Source organism: Mandrillus leucophaeus, unplaced genomic scaffold (genome assembly GCF_000951045.1).
Source record: "Mandrillus leucophaeus isolate KB7577 unplaced genomic scaffold, Mleu.le_1.0 Scaffold389, whole genome shotgun sequence".
In the NCBI taxonomy this organism is placed as follows: domain Eukaryota; kingdom Metazoa; phylum Chordata; class Mammalia; order Primates; family Cercopithecidae; genus Mandrillus; species Mandrillus leucophaeus.
Genome location: NW_012104131.1, coordinates 2015058 through 2032267, shown reverse-complemented (window position 1 = coordinate 2032267; position 17210 = coordinate 2015058). Strand labels below are relative to the sequence as shown.

The 17210-nt window shown below is 36.3% G+C and overlaps 1 protein-coding gene across 3 annotated transcripts in view; it reads left to right on the top strand.

Annotated features, from left to right (window-relative positions):
- The window catches only part of SCN2A (sodium channel, voltage gated, type II alpha subunit), a 177433-nt gene that overhangs the window by 75111 nt on the left and 85112 nt on the right, over positions 1-17210 (top strand). For 2 of the 3 annotated variants that reach the window (XM_011990992.1, XM_011990991.1), the window contains exons 4-11: positions 3119-3208; positions 3938-4066; positions 4623-4714; positions 5595-5867; positions 7289-7352; positions 8885-9026; positions 9167-9373; positions 10738-11025. In XM_011990992.1, coding sequence (XP_011846382.1) covers positions 3119-3208; positions 3938-4066; positions 4623-4714; positions 5595-5867; positions 7289-7352; positions 8885-9026; positions 9167-9373; positions 10738-11025 — 1285 coding nt within the window. Of the gene's footprint in view, positions 1-3118; positions 3209-3937; positions 4067-4435; positions 4528-4622; positions 4715-5594; positions 5868-7288; positions 7353-8884; positions 9027-9166; positions 9374-10737; positions 11026-17210 lie in introns of all 3 variants that reach the window. The other variant, XM_011990993.1, reaches the window with a different exon arrangement.

The following is a 17210-nucleotide window of genomic DNA, read 5'->3' as shown; positions in this document are numbered from 1 at the left end:
ATGTCAGAAACAGCATATAAAACATTCATAACATTTGACAACCTAAAATAATTACAGTATTATCCAAATGGGGATAATTCAATGAAGAGAAAAGAAAATGGAACTGGAGAAGTAGACAGGGATCAGATCTCCTAGTGTCTTGACTCTATGTTAAGACATTTGATCGTCTTCTTAAGAGTAATAGAAAGCTACCAAAATGATTCATATTACATTTACAATTGTCATTTTAGCACAGTATGCAGAATGGATTAAATGGAGACTAACATGAATTTGGAAAGATCAGTTTAGAGGAGACTGCAATAATCTAGATGGACTATTAGACTTGATGCTAGTCTTGACAGACACTTGGACCATGCAGTGATATGGGCACGGAAAAAAGTAACTGAATCCAGAGATAGCAGGCAGAATTGACAATATTTGATAGTTAATTAGATGTGAACGTTTAAGGAGAGACAGCAATCTAAGATTTCTCATAGGTCTCTGGGTATACTATGCACATTTTATAAGACAGAGGTGTCAAAGGAGTAAGCAATTAGCAGGAGCGGAAGGGTAGATGAAAAGACACTTTTCAAAAGTTCAATTTTAGAATTCAAAATTTGAAGTGTTGATAAGATATGTAAGTACAGATGTCATAGGGACAATCAAGTATGTGGAATTCGGAAGAGAAGTTTCGCTTGGAGAGAAGTACCTGAGACTGGTGGGTACATAATGGTTATGCTTGTTGAGCAAAGTTTGTCTATGGGCTACACTAGGATGAGGAGAGTAGAAGAGAGCTAGATGGCTTACATACCTTACGTCTTTCTTTTCAAAAAGAAAAATGCCACATTTCAAAGAATACAGAGAAACTGGTGCTCTGAGGCATGAAGAAGCCAGGGAATTGGAACCTCCTGAAAGCAGAGGCAAAATAACTTACTGCAAAGGGGAGGAACCATTCTTGTTGAATGCTGTTCAGAAAGCACATCAAATATAAACTCAAATTATCCTTTTGTTTTTAGTGACAAAACGTGAAGATGTTGTCATCTTTAGAAAGAAAAGCTGGTAGGCTGAATATGTGATAGATATATAAGAAAAGGAAAGATAAGGAGCTCTTTCAAAAGTTTGGCCATTATATGGAAAAGGGAGATAGGGCTGTAAATAGTTAAGGAGGGTTGGGAGTCTTAGGAGAGAAATATCCATTTCCCCATGCCAGGACAAGGGAGACATAAGCAAGTTTGTGTTGATAGGAAAAAGCCAGTAAGGTGGGGGCCATTAAGGATAAGAAAAGAGAGAGATAAGAGATTGCTCAAGTCTTCTGGAAGGGGGAAGGTGTCCGGAATACAGGTGGAGGGATTGGAAACTTCCCCACTATAACAGGAAGGAGGAAAGGATTGGTCTCAATGTGGAGAAGTTTGTTGATTTGGGGGTGGGAAGTGGAGGAGGGGCATTACGATACTGTCTCTTCTCCGTAAAGTAGAAAATAAGTTTTCAGCTTGAAATGGAGTGGAAATAAAGATGAAGGTTGGAAGTTGAAGGAAAGTGCAGAATATTTGAAATTTTCTTTGCAGAGAGTAGGAGACGGAGCCAAGTGGGAAAATACAGGACTGTGTTGAGGACCACTGAGGTTTGTGATCATTAATTTAGAATGGTGCCAATCTGCCACGGGGTGTTATTTTCCCAACAAGGCTCAGCAGACCAACAGGCACAGGGGACCGTCTAGTTTTATATACCAATAGCAAGTCATTCTTTATTTAATTTAGTTTTTTGTTTGTTTTAGCAATAAAAATTAAGTGTTTCTTCTTTGAAATGGTATTTTGTGTGTGTGTGTGTGTGTGTGTGTGTGTTTTCTCTAGATTATAGTGCCCTCACGTGGCTGATGCAGATCATTTACTTATGAGTGTTTTCATATGGATGGAAAAACTGAGAATTAAGCATGGGCCTTCCAGCACAGCTACTAAAATTAAAAAATAATAATTACTATTATTGTTTTGACCAAAACCAGTACTCGGTGTAAATGAACTTCCTTTCTAGATCAACACAACATTGTCCAGTTATAATAGTGTTGATATTTTGTTATGTATAAGTAATGTATGATTTATAGTAAAAACATTAGGAGTGAGAAAAGATATGAAGAGCATGTATTTCCTCTCTGGGATTTTTATAATTGTGTCCAGATTCACACTGATAAAGAGTGCCGCTTTACATAATTGCAACTAAATCTTTATTGTGCTTTTTATTAAATATGAAAGTCATTACTGTTATCTGAGTACTGAATATTTTCTTAAATAGTTGTTTTGGTTTTTGTCTTTTCCTGTTTTTTAATGTCAAGGAAAGGGAAGGACATTGACTATACCTGCAAAGACAAAGTGGGATAGGGTGAAACCAACCCAATATTTATAATAAACTGTATTCTCTATGATTCAGGAAGCAATTTATTGAACATCTATTATGCACTATGGCCATTAAGTTGCAGGAGACTTACATATTTTAACAAATTTGATCTTCATAGCAATCCTGTTAAATGATTACTTTTTCTTACTTTTATAACCAAGTCAATTGAGATTTGGGGAACTTAATAAGTAATTTTGCCTTAGTTACAAACCCCAGAAATGACAGTACTAACACCTGCCATCTTCTCTCATAGTTCAGAATTTTATGAGCAGTTGTAGTATATCATACACTCTGTTTAGAAAGGACCTTATAAGACATTCCACCAGGGTGACTTTTAGAATGATGTTATAATACACTTAATTAATTACTTGAATTCTCTTGTTGAATTTTTGCCAGGGTTTACACACATGATGAACTTGCAGTTTTATTGTTCAGTTGAGTCTGTCATTAAGAAAATTTAAATTGATAAATTATTCACCGATGAACTAATTTCTTTGCATTTAATCTTTTTAATTACTAAAGGTACCTAAATAGCCTCAAAATAGTTGATGGCTTGGCCTGAAGACAAGATGTAAATATGAGGTTGTTGAGTTACAGAAATGGCAAAAAAAAAAAAGTCAATGATAGAATAATAAACAACAAAATAATAATAAGCACTAAAGTTTTAAACTTCATGGTGGTGAAGGCATGGTAGTGCATGAAAGTAAGATTTTTCCATTGAACTTTGTCTTCCTTGACGATATTCTTCTACTTTATTCAATATGCTCATTATGTGCACTATTCTTACCAACTGTGTATTTATGACCATGAGTAACCCTCCAGACTGGACAAAGAATGTGGAGTAAGTATAAATATTTTTCAATATTGACCTCCCTTTATGTTTCGTAATGTGCTTTTAACACCTTGAGACCTCCTCAATTTCTTTAACAAATCATGCTAGCTACTGTTTACCAGACCCCGATTCAAGTTCATGTGTATCATGAAATACCTTCTAGGACAAAGCTTGTAGTGGGCTCACTCAGTTGCGCAAATTACTGCACTAGTTTGACTGCCGTTATCTGCAGCCCTTTATCTTCTTTGTGAGTCTTAATGCTCTTTTGAAGATCACCAGTGATTTACTAAAATCTACGGATAAAAAGTATACATAGTTTTTATGTTCCTTTTTAAATGACTATCACAGTTCTACGTGTTACTAGGATATGTTTGATGACTTTTAATGGTGCACATTTTATAAAATACAAATGCTTCACTCATTTTTGGATTAATACCTATTTGCTCCAATCATACTGAAGGGCAGTGTATTTCAGATTATGTCTTCATATAGAGCCACATTATTTGGATCCTTTAAATTAATTAATGTGGAAAACGCAATATTTATTTATTTAGTCAATGAGTATGTCTTTTGGAATTTAATGTTTCTTTTTTGACTTAAGCTCCACCTAAACTCTATATTATAGGGAGACCAACATGGAAGTGTCTAATTTTTGTTTGCTGTTTATGTCATCTTTAAGATATGTACATGTAAATTAACCACTAGATTTTTAATGTGAACTTGGCTATTTTCTCTCAGGTATACCTTTACAGGAATTTATACTTTTGAATCACTTATTAAAATACTTGCAAGGGGCTTTTGTTTAGAAGATTTCACATTTTTACGGGATCCATGGAATTGGTTGGATTTCACAGTCATTACTTTTGCGTAAGTATCTTAATACATTTTCTATCCTGGAAGAGTAAATCACTGGTGGGAGCCTATACTATATTTTCCTTGATGGCTTGCCTTGACAGACCAAGCATTTTTCTTAGTAATCATATTTTTCTTCCAATCAAATTATTCACTTTGGAGAAATTAGGAACTATCATAGTAAATTACATGGCTTTGGTTTCAGTTAGCACTGTAAAGTAATAAAGTTTCCCAAATAACAGAGATTATGATTGATGACAATGCCATTTTCCTCTTAATTGGGAAATCTGATGGCAACACTCATGAAATTAAAAGGTCTTGATGAAAGACCAAGGCAGACGTAGATTTCCCTAAATTCTGAATAACTCTGATTTAATTCTACAGGTATGTAACAGAATTTGTAAACCTAGGCAATGTTTCAGCTCTTCGAACTTTCAGAGTCTTGAGAGCTTTGAAAACTATTTCTGTAATTCCAGGTAAGAAGAAAATGGTATAAGGTGGTAGGCCCCTTATATCTCCAACTGTTTCTTGTGTTCTGTCATTGTGTTTGTGTGTGAACCCCCTATTACAGATATGTGACAGAGTTTGTGGACCTGGGCAATGTCTCAGCGTTGAGAACATTCAGAGTTCTCCGAGCATTGAAAACAATTTCAGTCATTCCAGGTGAGAGCTAGGTTAAACACCGAGGCTGACTTTAGCTACAGTGGTGCTACAATCACAGCTTTTGTGCAGAAGCCTTGTTGCTAGTTGCATATTGCAAATAAATATGTAAAAAAAGCAAGAATTGGTACATCATTTTTTGGATGGATTTGATTCTTTGCTTTTTACTCGTTGCTTTCTTTAAAACTATTCTAAATCAGCCTTTGAGTTTAACAAGTGTTGCATGAGGCATTTGCAGTAACAGGCTACATGGTTTGCATCCTGTAACATCAAGCTTTCCGCATAGAAGCTAAACTGTGAGACATTCAGATTGATGCAAATTTGACAATTTAGGCCTAAAACTGGCAATCTTTTAAGCTGCAGATAAATGAAAGAGCAAGGGATAGCATGAGTGCTGCATGGGGCTCAGATTTCAGATGTCTTCCTTTTTTTAACCCATACTCAAGCTTGCCGAATTCACAAATATATAACCTCATAATTCATCGACTTCAAGATTTCTTACTACTCTATTCATATAGACTTTTCTAAAACCAGTAAGGGGTTAGGGAGTAAGACATCTGCAAATAAAAGCAAAATATTTACACAAGGTTGATGTTTAAGCATGAATAACAAAATCATTCTTTTGCTCTAAGGAGTGTTTGGAAATACACATTTGGTTCATTTCCATTCACAGTTTTCTAATGAACATACAAGTTCTGCTTTCATTCATTTTCACCAGCTAGCAGGCTTTTCATGAAAATGTTATTCAATCACAAACATTGAACTAATATTGTTGGCGTTCTGCATGACACTTTTATTTTCCAGGACAAGCTCATGATATTTTTGCCAGTAAAATAGCTGTTGAGTAGTATATTTAAATTCCTCCTTCTGATTTTATTTGTAGGCCTGAAGACCATTGTGGGGGCCCTGATCCAGTCAGTGAAGAAGCTTTCTGATGTCATGATCTTGACTGTGTTCTGTCTAAGCGTGTTTGCGCTAATAGGATTACAGTTGTTCATGGGCAACCTACGAAATAAATGTTTGCAATGGCCTCCAGATAACTCTTCCTTTGAAATAAATATTACTTCCTTCTTTAACAACTCATTGGATGGGAATGGTACCACTTTCAATAGGACAGTGAGCATGTTTAACTGGGATGAATATATTGAGGATAAAAGTAAGATATACTCTATAAACCATTAAGTTGTTTAGTTCTCTAAATATTGAATATTATATATCATAGAAATTATCTCAATTTAGACGTGAACCAAGTGACTTAGACTAATTTAAGATGATTTAACACATATAATAGAGATATCAAATGATACCTTATTCCTTTTTTTCTTATCTGTCCATTGATATAGTAAAAGTTCTCATTTGAAAATGTATTGTCTTATACTCATGTTGAAAGTAATTTTGTATTATGCCATATTAAAAAATGTTTACTTGGTAGGCATTAATCAGGCATTTTCAGTCATTTTAATAAATAAATCAGTAGTTTGAACTATTCAGTGTATTCCACTGAAATGTGTTAAGAAGACTGAAGGGAAATAATTTGGCCCTATTTGGTTGATGCAACATATATATTGAGCACACATGCTGTATCTGAAAATAGAGAAACCATTTACCAAGATGAAATAATAATTTGTGCGCTCCTCAAAAGGTTAAGTAATCCTGATTTAGCCATTCACTTATTCATACTCTAATTAGTACCTCTAGTGTCATCGTTGTATTGTAGTTACCAGTTTAGTTTGATTATATTTAAGGTATGAACATCAGAATAATCTCATGTCATATAGTTCAGCATGATTTCTTAACACTGAGCCCAGCCCCTCTGTCATTTTTCTTATGTGTGTGCATGTTTGTATGTTAATACAAAAATACATATGTTTGCATGTGTGTGCATGTTTTCTGAGATCATCTTTGCAACTTACTGAAGTTATACGCAATACCTTAAAAATAAAAATAGTTCTCCACAGCTTAAAAATAAAAGCTAGATAAACTTAGACAACATATCTCTCAAAGAAACAAGTTTATTTTCTTCATCTGAAAGGCAGAAATCAAGCAAAATTTCAAGCAAAACACTTATTTACAGCATCATAAGAGGGAATAAATACCTAAGCCCACTTCTCACAGGAAATGAAGTTAAAGTTGGCAGGAAAAAAAAGTCTGAATCTATTTTGAGCCCAGGGGAAAAAAGTATATGTAAAGTAAAATTTTATTTGCATGAAAACACCTAGACACAACAAGGCTTTCTTCTTTCTTACTTTTTGTACCCAGCAATAGACTGGCAGCTCTTTCTTGATGTATCCCACGCAATTTGAGCTTATATTTGCAATGAATGCTGATGTAAGAATGTTATCATAGTAATTCGTTCTGAACATTTTTAACATAGATTTGCTAATCATTTGTATAATCAAAAATGTTATATATTGATATTTGTTCAACATTTTGAAAAATCTCTTTAGCCATATGTATTTATTAGTTTATCCATCTCATTATGTTTGAAAACATTTGTGAGCTTTGCCACCTAAACGGGGTGACTGAAGTGTTTTACAGGCTTTTAATGATTCTTTCTATTCCTTTCTCTTCAAATAGGTCACTTTTATTTTTTAGAAGGGCAAAATGATGCTCTGCTTTGTGGCAACAGCTCAGATGCAGGGTAAGTGATGCTTCCTACTGAGTTTCAGTCCACACTACTCCATCAGTGTCAACAACCTGCCACCTCCCACTCATCCAGTCCCACTCACTCCTCACTCGAAACCCTCCATAAATTCTACTTCACGGTGACTCTCAGAATAGCCAGGGTAAGTGTAGATTCTCACCTCCTTCACACAGTCATTTGCTGCAATTATTTTTCTATGCTAGGTCACATCTAATCTTCCAAATTAATTCAATGTAAAATAGAGAATAAAACAGTATAATATGCATCTGAAGCTCAATAGAATTTTTAAGCACATACTTTTTATAAGTGTGATATTTTATATATACTAATGTGTTCTCCATGGCTTAAAATGTAAGATCTCTGAAGATAATGTTAATATCTGAGATATGGGGAGTATTTAGCATATGTTAGCAAAGTGGTTAAAAACATAAACTGGAGAGTCTGCATAGATTCAGACTTTGACTCCATCATATAATCTCACTTCTACTTGTCTTCATTTCCTCATATGACAAATGGGATAATAATAGGGTTTTTGTGATGATGAAGTGGATTAATAAATGTATAGCTGTTTAGATCGCTCAATAAGTGCTTGTAATTGTTATTATTGGGATCACCCAAATGTTTGCTATTAAGAAACATGGAACTAAAGCCTAGGAAAATTTTAAAATGCAGTTAATGTTCTCTATTTAGCAAGATTTTAGAGTCACACACAAAAGTCTAACGTACTTTCTTTGGACGATGATACTGTGGACATTAGTAGCTAATACCTGTAGCAAAATTCCCAGTGATAATAGGCTTTCCATTTGACTTTTATGATCAGCACTATGCTTCCTTTATCTTCAGCTTCCAATGATAAGTAAATCAATTGATTTTCATTCCTTGTGTGTAGTGTACTAAATGCTTTACATACACTATCTTCTTCAATGTTTGCAAATTCGTGAGACAGGTTCTCTTATTAGCCCATTCTCACATGCGAGGTGCCTGAAGATTAGCAAATTAAGTAACTTGCCCAGGATGGTTTAGCTCAGAAGTGTGAGGCAAGACACTGAAGCCCCGCCTGCTTGATCTTCAAGGTCCTCCTATGACATTTTTACCATACAGTGTCATTCACTCCTTGCAGCGAGCCCCACCTATCCTTTTCTCACTTCTTTGCCCTGTTCCCACACTTACACACATTTTTGCCTCATGACATCTTCAGTGAAAATCAACTTTTTCCTTACAGAGATTTTTTTATCTGTCCTTAAGTCCCAGAAGACACTAATCATGAAATTATTGCTTTTATATGGAGACATGATAAATATAATAATGACAATTATGAATCACAGAGGAATCCACAAAGCAGACCTAATAGATTCTGTTATTAGATAAATCAGTCCACATAGTGCTGAGCTAAGTACTGGGTAAGGTGAGAGAAATTGGTTTTTTTCTAGTGCCCGTATAAAATAGACACTGGTATCTATTAAAACAGGAAAACCAATTAGCAGACTTGCAGTTATTGACTTCCTCTCTTTCCTCTAACCTAATTACAGCCAGTGTCCTGAAGGATACATCTGTGTGAAGGCTGGTAGAAACCCCAACTACGGCTACACGAGTTTTGATACCTTTAGTTGGGCCTTTTTGTCCTTATTTCGTCTCATGACTCAAGACTTCTGGGAGAACCTTTATCAACTGGTGAGAACAGATAAAATGATTTTTCTGAGACTCCTAAAACACTGAGCTCAAGAGAATTGCTGTAGAATACTTTATTACTTAGAGTGTGAGTTTGTAACATCCTGTATACAATTTATTAAAATCTCTCTTCCATTTTGCAGACACTACGTGCTGCTGGGAAAACGTACATGATATTTTTTGTGCTGGTCATTTTCTTGGGCTCATTCTATCTAATAAATCTGATCTTGGCTGTGGTGGCCATGGCCTATGAGGAACAGAATCAGGCCACATTGGAAGAGGCTGAACAGAAGGAAGCTGAATTTCAACAGATGCTCGAACAGTTGAAAAAGCAACAAGAAGAAGCTCAGGTATAGTGAACAAGCATACAGTCCTTTGTTTTTCTTTATCTAAATTCGTTGACCTAAATGTTGAGGTCAGTGGCAAGGTAGTTGACATTAGAAATATGTCATATGTGTTTGGTAAGTGCTAGGAGCCTGTTTGTTTATTAAGAAGTTAATAGTTTATTGCAACGATCTCTGTCAATAGTAAAGGAACCAAAACACGGATAATTATAACTGCTTTACTGACGTTTTTTCTCTCTTGTGACTCCTTGAGGAAATTAACTATTAACAAAGGCCTCATTTACTCAAACTTGCAGAGTAGATAAACCGACATGTCCTCAGTTGAAGTATTTTCTTAGGGGAAGAGGAATTCAGTTACAGTTGCTTCTTCATTGCAGTATCACCAGAGGTGGTAAGGGTCAGAAAACCAGAATCAAACTAAGAAAATCATTTCATTGAGTCTGGAAAGGCAAAGGCTTATTCAATATTTGTTCTCTTTTATGTAAAGTATATAAATGCAAGTTTTTGGGTTACATCGGTAAATCACTAGTGTGTAAACATATTAAAACATTAGCACTCTCTGCCTCCTACTCTACAAATCTTTTAATTTGAACTTGACGAGCCTTCAAAATAAGGCAAGAATTTCTCTAATTATATTTGCTTGACTTAATGACATTAACTAATCCAATTGTCTATTTTTGTCTTTTTTTGTATGTTGAATACAATTCCCTTTTATCACTGAGTATTCCTAAATATGTAATAAAGGTCAAAGTATATTGAGGTAATAGCAACAATATTAAACACCATCTTTCTGCCAAAACTACAGTTATGCTTTACAAATTCATGCAGATGCCATAATCTAGGATTCTCAAATAAACAATATGTGTCATGTCTTTGCTGTGCATTTCTTAGTGAAATACTCAATTTAAATCACAGAGAAAAATGTAATTAAAATAAAATACTTGATTGAATTACATTTAATAATTCAATTTCTTTATTGTGTGAAAATGGAATCAAAGGCAAATGTCTACCAGGTTTAAATAGGAAACCTTTAATTCCTAAATTATTTCCTTCTTAAAATATTGTTCAAATTACAGAAAAAGTTATCATGATCTTTGAGTGTCTTGCTCACATTATTAGATAATTAGGCATCATAGTGTGAGGACAGAGCTTGAAGGTTCTCATAAAAGTCATATGTGTCATTTTCCATATGACTGCCCATTTTATTCTTTGATTGGTCTAATAACAATGTACTGTTTTCTAAAATATTGAGCGAAATGGAGAATTGTTTTTCAAGATTATCTTCATGATATTGAAGCTCAATTAAGCAGTAACATGATAATTATTTTTTAAGTTTATATGCAACTTCCACCTACTTTGCGCCCTTCTAGGCAGCAGCTGCGGCCGCATCTGCTGAATCAAGAGACTTCAGTGGTGCTGGTGGGATAGGAGTTTTTTCAGAGAGTTCTTCAGTAGCATCTAAGTTGAGCTCCAAAAGTGAAAAGGAGCTGAAAAATAGAAGAAAGAAAAAGAAACAGAAAGAACAGTCTGGAGAAGAAGAGAAAAACGACAGAGTCCGAAAATCGGAATCCGAAGACAGCATAAGAAGAAAAGGTTTCCGTTTTTCCTTGGAAGGAAGTAGGCTGACATATGAAAAGAGATTTTCTTCTCCACACCAGGTAAAAATATTAAATTACATGAATTGTGTTCTCGTAAAAGCTTTTTAAAGAATATGCCAGAATTTAATGGAGAGAAAACTGCCTTCCACCTGGATGGCACAATGCTTTCAGAGTAGTGATGATTATCAAGTATTTTGGCTATCACTTCAGAGAATTTGTGAGTTTTACAACTTTTTGGAATCCCAGAAAGGAAATTTTAGATCCCTCTGGGTTTGGAAAGATTTGCAGTTTTGGGGTTTTCTTAAAGATTCAAAAATCTTGGAGAAATTTTCCACATCAGGAATTATCAGCAGATGGTTCCCACCTCTTCTTAACTATTGTGCGTGGATCTAGTGAACTGTGGATTTTCTGAGTGACAAATTCCCAGAAGTGGACCAGAGACTCTTTTAGGCCATCTGTGGGGTTGTTCCCATCAGGTGCAAACATCACATGCCAAGGGCATTCTTCTTGCCCTTGTTCCAAAGGGGACTGAAACAAAATATCTCTAAAAGTAGCCAAAACTCTCAGATAGACAGGCACTGAGGGAGATTTATGACACGAAATAAAAAGTGGTGTTTAGTTGTACTTGATTATCTGTGTTTCGTGTTAAACATGGGACTTGCATTCGAAGAGTGCTGTGATTTACAAACTGCAACAAATATTCACTGGGTGCCTCTGCCTTTTGTACCCATACAAGTTGTTGAAATTTTAAAATTTGGAATCCTAATTGTCTTTGAAATCACCAAGAGAATTCACAGGAATACACAGTACCTCAGAAGACATTTTCACCAAGAGTGAAACCTTAATATCTATACAGTAACAATAACAATTACAACAACAACATTGATAATAGCTAATATTTACACATTGTGTTGTTATTTGTAATATTAATTCATGTAAGCCTTTCACTATAATCCTAGGTAAGTTCTAATTTAATTAATATCCCCAATTTTTATGTGAAGAGAAGCAGGGGGCTGCATTCTTTGTTGAGTACCTATTTTATGATTGGCATTCTTTCTACACTCTCAAAATTAATGCTAACAGTTCTGTGGAATAGTAGTATTTTCATTACTATAATGAAAAAACTATTTTGGATCAGTAAAGTTAAAAAATTGCACAATGTCATATAGTAATAGAAAAAGTTTTTATGATCTTTGTTCATATTAGGGTTGTTGGTATTCAAATTTTGCCTGGTACTGAAAGCCTTAAACTTTCCACTTTATCAAGTTGCCTATGAAGACTGCCTTTAAAAACTGATAAGGAAATTTACAATATAACTTTATTTAAAAGACACAATGGCATTATACTTTCTCTTTTACTTTTTTGTAGTACCGACAAGCTCACATAACCTTACATGTGATATATATAAATTCTTGTAGGTCAGCCTTATTCATTTCAAATCCAAATAACATCATAAGATAGGATACATTGGGGATTAATTCAAATTTAACATAGGATCTTTAAACTAAATATCAAAATTTACTTGGACTTTTTCATTTTGTTGTCACAATCATGATGATTCTATTAGTGGAAACATTAATCAATAAATAGGAATCCTTTGAAAGGCAAATCCCCTGTTTACAGCATTAGTGATTCTGAAAAGGAAGCAAGAAAAAGAAAGGGGGTGGGGGGACAGAGAGAGAGGAGAAAAGGGAGCAAAGGAGGGAGGAAGGTGGAGTATTTTTGCCTACATTTTTACCTAAGTTTGCCTAAATTTTTGCCTCAACTTGTCTAAGTTTTGGCCAAAATTTGCCTAAATTTTAGCCTAGATTTGAAATTTCATATCAACTTCATATCAAACAGATACCCCAGAGCTTCTCTTCAATTTGCCTTATTTCTAATTGAATAAAACTAATTCTAGGCAAAATAGTGAAGGCTGATAAAGCTAGGCTCTGTCCTTCCTTTTTCTGTATGTTTTGCTCATAGATATGATATTCTCCCAGCAGCCTCTTCTTCATACTTCTGCATACCTCCATTTCCCAGTTAGTTGGGTATTATAAGCAATCACTGACTTAGAAGAAATGGCATGGCTGGCTCAATTTGATACTTGTTTCTTAAGCAGTCTCTATATAAAAATAGAGTTAAAGACTTTATTTTGCTTGATAAAGAAATAGTCAAACAAATGTCTAAGAGGATGCAGAGGGAGACAGAAAAAGACAGAGGGAAAGGGAGAGAAAGGGAAAGGCGGGGGAAGAGAAAAGGAAGAAGGGAGGTGAGACAGAAAACCCTGAAATCACACCAACCCCATTTTGCAAGCCCTGAAAGTAATACTGAAAATGTCAAACCAGATAGAAGTACTTAACCTTGGTATAGTAATGGAGGGCCCATTGTGTCTGTTAGATTTTTAAGAGTTCGAGACCCCAAAATATTAGGAATTATTGTTTTGTGATGACATGATTATGTTGGTAACAATCTCTGTGTTTGTATTGAAAAACTACACAATGTAGGCCTTTACTGCAAGATTATAATTTCTTTAGCAGAGTAAGTGGACATATGAAATGTTTCTTAGACTCTGATTTGACTTAGTGTGGTAGAAAGGGGAGAAGAAAGTCAAGAATGTAATCTCTAATCAGGTTTCAAGATAATCTGGATTTTTGAAATCTTTATAAGGTACAATTGACCTTAAATTATTACTTTATTATTTATTTGTGATAAGCTACGGGTTTTGCTTTTTAAAGATTCACTTAGTACGTGGAATATTTCTTACTGGCCATCTTTTTTGTGTGTTACAGCCTTTGATTATTATGCATTTATGTAATGAATGTCAGCAATAGAAGTTGATGCTAATGGATGGGGCACAATCATTTCTCATATAGCTGTCACATGTAAACTATGTTTTAGTATAGCTTAATTCATCCATGATCCTTGAGAAACATGCAAATTTATAACTTATTTTCTTCCAACCTTTCTATGGCTCCAGTTGAACGGGGTCCTGGCAGTTAAAATATAAACTCTTACTAAAAGCGATAGAAACATTTTTCATGGCAAAGCATGTATTGTTTGCCTTTCTTTTTCAGCTAATGATGAGCAGTATGTCACACATCCTGTAAATCCAGTAACTGTTATATCCTCATAGCTAATTCAAAGTCCCTTGTTAGAGGAGAGAAAGGAGACACAAAAGAAGATGGATAGTCTAACAGCAGTTTTAAAAAATAACTACTTGTATGGAAAACAAAAAAAGAAAATATGAATTTTGCTAATGTAGTTAATAGGATAAAAATCATGGGAACAACAAAAGGAGAGATGACTTCTGTCGTGGGAGCCGTAAGTCTCCTTAGAAGTGGTTCTTACAATAAATAACGAATAGAATCACATAAGATAGTGTTTAACATTTACAGACATTTAATAGACACTAAGTTATTATTGAGAAACAGTAATTCTTTAGCTGGAAAGAAAATAAAAAATATACTTATTGGTCAGTGTATTACTCTGTTTTCATGCTGCTGATAAAGGCATACCCAAGACTGGGCAATTTAGCAAAGAAAGAGGTTTAAATGGACTTACAGTTCCATGTGGCTGGCAAAGCCTCACAATCATGGCAGAAGGCAAAGAGGAGCAAGTCACATCTTACTAGGATGGTGGCAGGCAAAGACAGAGTGAGAGCCAAGCAAAATAAGTTTCTTCCTGTAAAACTATCAGATCTCATGAGACCCATTCACTACCACAAGAACAGTATGGGGAAAACCACCACCATGATTTAACTATCTCCCACCAGGTCCCTCCCACAACAATGGGAATTATGGGAAATATAACTCAAGGTGAGATCTGGGTGGGGACACAGCCAAACCATGTCATTCCACCCTGGCCCCTCCCAAATCTCATGTCCTCACATTTCAAAATGAATAATGCCTTCCCAACAGTCTCCCAAAGTCTTAATTCATTTAAGCATTAATTCAGAAGTCCACAGTCCAAACAAAGCTTCCTCAGAGACAAGGCAAGTCCCTTCCACCTGAGTCAGAAAAATAAAAAACAAGTTAGTTACTTCCTAGATACAATGGGGATACCGGCATTGGCTAAATACAGTCATTCCAAATGGGAGAAATTGGCCCAAAAAAAGGGGCTACAGGCCCCATACAAGTTCAAAATCCAGCAGAGCAGTCAAATCTTAAAGTTCCAAAATGATCTCCTTTGACTCCATGGCTCACATCCAGGTTATGCTGATGCAAGAGGTGAGTTCCCATGGTCTTGAGAAGCGCCACTCCTGTTGCTTTGCAGGGTATAGCTTCCCTCCTGACTACTTCCATGGACGGGCTGGTGTTGAATGTCTGTGACTTTTCCAGGTGCACAGTGCAAGCTATTGGTGGATCTGTTATTCTCGGGTCTGGAGGACAGTGACTGTCTTCTCACAGCTCCACCAGGCAGTGCCCCAGTAGGGATCCTGTGGCAGGGCTCTGACCCCACATTTCCTTTCCTCACTGCCTTAGCAGAGGTTCTCCATGAGAGCCCCACCCCTGCGGCAAACTTCTGCCTGTACATCCAGGCATTTCTATACATCCTCTGAAATCTAGGCAGATATTCCCAAATCCCAATTCTTGACTTCTGTGCACTGGCAGGCTCAACACCATGTGGAAACTGCCAAGGCTTGAGGCTTGCACCCTCTGAAGCCATGGGCCTAGCTCTACATTTGCCCCTTTCAGTCATAGCTGGAGTCACAGGGATGCAGGGCACCAAGTTCCTAGGTTGCACACAGCATGGGACCTTGGACCCAGCACATGAAACCACTTTTTCCTCCTAGACCTCTGGGCCTGTGATGAGAGGGGCTGGCACAAAGATCTCTGACATGTCCTGGAGACATTTTCTCCATTGTCTTGGGGATTAATATTCAGCTCCTCATTACTTATGCAAATTTCTACAACCTGCTTGAATTTCTTTTCAGAAAACAGGATTTTCTTTTCTGTCACATTGTCAGGCTGCAAATTTTCCAAACTTTTATGCTCTGCTTCCCTTATGAAACTGAATGCCTTTAGTAGCACCCAAGTCACCTCTTGAATGCTTTACTGCTTAGACCTTTCTTCTGCCAAATACTCTAAATCATCTCTCCCAAATTCAAAGTTCCACAAATCTCTAGGACAGGGGCAAAATGCTGCCAGTATCTTTACTAAAATATAACAAGAGTCACCTTTGGTCCACTTTCCAACAAGTTCCTCATCTCCATCTGAGACCATCTCAGCCTGGACCTTATTGTCCATATCACTATCAGGCTTTTGGTCAAAGCTATTTCATAAGTCTCTAGGAAGTTCCAAACTTTCTCACATTTTCCTGTGTTCTTTTGAGTCCTTCAAACTGGTCCATCCTCTGCCTGTTACCCGGTTCCAAAGTTGCTTCCACATTTTGCGTATCTTTTCAGCAGCACCCCACTGCTGGTATCAATTTATTATATTAATCTGTCTTCATGCTGCTGATAAAGACATACCTGAGACTGGGCAATTTACCAAAGAAAGACATTTAATTGGACTTACAGTTTCATGTGGCCAAGGAAGCCTCACAATCATGGAAGAAGGCAAAGAGGAGCAAGTCACATCTTACACAGATGGTGACAGGCAAAGAGAGGGTGAGAGCTGAGCGAAAGGGATTTCTCCCCTTAAAACCATGAGATCTCTGAGAACGGACAGACTGTCTGCTCAAGTGGGTCCCTGACCCTCGAGTAGCCTAACTGGGAGATATTCCCCACTGGGGGCAGACTGACACCACACAGCTCACACGGCTGGGTACACCTGTGAGATGAAGCTTCCGGAGGAATGATCAGAAAGCAACATTTGCTGTTCAGCAATATTCACTCTTCTGCAACCTCTGCTGCTGATACCCAGGCAAACAGGGTCTGGAGTAGACCTCGAGCAAACTCCAGCAGACCTGCAGCTGAGGGTCCTGACTGTTAGAAGGAAAAATAACAAACAGAAAGGACATCCACACATCTGTACTTCACCATCATCAAAGACCAAAGGTAGATAAAACCACAAAAATGGGGAAAAAGCAGTACAGAAAAGCTGGAAATTCTAAAAATCAGACCATCTCTCCCCCTCCAAAGGAATGCAGCTCCTCGCCAGCAATGAAACAAAGCTGGATGGAGAATGACTTTGGCGAGTTGAGAGAAGAAGACTTCAGACAATCAAACTTCTCCAAGCTAAAGGAGGAATTACGAACCCAGTGTAAGGAAACTAAAAACCTTGAAAAAAGATTTGACGAATGGCTAACTAGAATAACCAATG